Consider the following 2,341-nt stretch of genomic DNA (forward strand, 5'->3'; position numbering starts at 1 on the left):
CCCCTAAACCCAACAGGAAGTCTGCCATTTTGAATGAAAAGTTTGAAATTAGTGTGATTCTGCCCCTTTCCACATGTCGTACTTTAACAAACTCCTCCTAGAGATTTCATCCGATCAACTTTAAACTTGGTCTATGTCATCTTAAGATGTCAACCAGGAAAAGTTATCAAAACGTAAACATTTTCGTCATAGGGCATGGCCGTGGCGGGGCGGCCATTTTTTTGCGTTTCGCCACCGAAACAGGAAGTGGGTGTAACACAAACATCATCAGATTTACATGAAACTTATGTGCGGTCTATTTGTGATATTGCGCCTCCGTCCTTTACTTTACCCACACCCATGTACTCAGGCCACGCCCCTTTATGGCTTTTGAACTGTTTAAGGTGGAGTCGTGTGTTTGGTATCATTGAATTCAGCAGAGAGTTCCTTTTTGATTGGTGATGGTTTCCCCCCCGCTCCCCATGTTAAGCCCCGCCCCATTTAACGTAGGCTGATGAACGGTTTGAGGTGGAGGTGTCTGAGAGAGTTCCTCTTTGATTGGTGATGGGAAGAGCGAGGGCCCATTCAACGCTGCTTGCAGCTTTAATATTCAACTTTAGGCTTATTTTCACATTATAATTCATATTCATATACGTCATGCATGTACTGTATATATGACTGTACATACTGTCTAAATCTGGACCAAACTGCAAGTAAATCTGGACCCAGTACATACTTTGTGTTATGAAAAATGTAAATTGATTAATTCATTTTTAGTGATGTTGACGTGACGCAGGGAAACAATCGACAAAAAACAACAACACATGACTAAAAACTCGTAAAAAGTCCATACAATCTTTTTTAGAAGATTTGTTTTAACGGTACAAAACCCCGGCGCCAAAATCGGTCCAAACGTCGAGTCTGAAAATTAGAGAACTCAACTTAATGTTTGAACATTAAAAGGGAGTTCATTAAATGATATTTTGTTAGTGATCTCTGATCATTTCGGCCTCGGACCTGGAATTAAAGTCAGATGCAGTCCTTTGAGTGATGGTGTGTGTGTGTGTGTGTGTGCCTGTGTGTGTGTGTGGTGTGTGTGTGTGTGGTGTGTGTGTGTGTGTGTTGTGTGTGTGTGTGGTGTGTGGTGTGTGTGTGTGTGTGTGTGTGTGTGTGTGTGGTGTTGGTGTTGGGTGATGACGAGTGCAGTGGAACGTGACCTGGTTTGATTTGGATTGCCCTCAGTCCACAGAGGAGCCGATGGAGAGAGCCCGTGTTGTAGGAACCTCGACAAGAAAAAGTCCACACATCACACCTTCTGGCACCTCCTCTTCCTCTTCCTTTTCCTCTTCTTCCTCAGAAGAACACACACACACACACACACCCAGAGTGGAATTGTGTCGTTGGCTGAGGAGAACGTTACGGGGGCAGTAAAGAAGGAGACTGGGAACACGGACTCATCTGGTTTCTACTGGGTCCTCAGCCCGAGGAGGAGCAGACGACTTGTTGGCATCTCCATGGAAACCCAGAAAGAGGAGGGTCAGCAGAGACACCAAGACCTGCGGATTTTCCACCTGTACACCAGCACCACTCCCCACCCCCCCCCCCCCAATCATTCTTCTGTCTTTCTATCTTGTCCCTACTCCTCTGTTTCTGCAGCGGGACAATGAGTGTGGGACAAGAATTTGGAATTCAAAATGTCAGACACCAAGTGGACGACTTGTCTTCTTGTCCGTCTGTCCATCTGTCCGTCACAGAGGCCGAGCGAACGTGGGCTTGGCTGGAAAAGGACGAGTAAACCTTTTTTAGAATGAGCGGAGGAGGAGAAGGAACTAGGTGCCTTTTGAAAAAAAATATATATATATACCTGTATATACACACAAAAAATGAGCCGTCCAGTCAGAAACCACAAAGCACCGCCGCCTCAGCACCTCAGCAAACCAAGCAGCCAATCAGGACTGGAGAAACCCGGCGCCGACCCCCACCCCCGCCGCGGCCGTGCTCTGGGTCACTTCATTTCTCAGACTTTGGTTCTTCATCTGGATGCCTTAATTTGTTCTCATCTCACTATTTAGCAACCTGGAGAGAATATCATGAGAGCTGATACAAAGATATGTTTCAGAAATGGATTAAAACTGCTAAGAATTGTTTTGTTTTTTTCAATAGGACAATATTCATGCCAGGTACTCCCAACAGACTGGGATTTCTTTGGGAAAAAAAGCCTCTAAAGCCATCAGTACACACTAGAGAGTAAAGGTCTCCGTTGAATATGAAGGTAATGTTAATAATACTATTCAATCAGACTTTTATGGCATCTGGTGGTAAGTGTCTCAGGATCACGCCTGTTTTAGCAGTATTCATGGGG

The 2,341-nt window shown here is 45.1% G+C and overlaps 1 protein-coding gene and 1 long non-coding RNA gene across 2 annotated transcripts in view; one reads left to right on the forward strand and one right to left on the reverse strand.

The window, feature by feature from the left end:
- Positions 1-1,858, forward strand: part of hdac5 (histone deacetylase 5) — a gene marked incomplete in the record, with an annotated part of 56,219 nt that extends 54,361 nt beyond the window's left edge. The window contains 1 exon segment of the mRNA XM_032538288.1: positions 1,221-1,858. Coding sequence (XP_032394179.1) covers positions 1,221-1,410 — 190 coding nt within the window.
- LOC116703568 (uncharacterized) overlaps positions 1-2,341 on the reverse strand; it is a 15,001-nt gene that overhangs the window by 7,504 nt on the left and 5,156 nt on the right. The gene's annotated exons all lie outside the window — the stretch shown is intronic.

This window comes from Etheostoma spectabile, chromosome 15 (genome assembly GCF_008692095.1).
Source record: "Etheostoma spectabile isolate EspeVRDwgs_2016 chromosome 15, UIUC_Espe_1.0, whole genome shotgun sequence".
NCBI classification, from domain to species: Eukaryota; Metazoa; Chordata; class Actinopteri; order Perciformes; family Percidae; genus Etheostoma; species Etheostoma spectabile.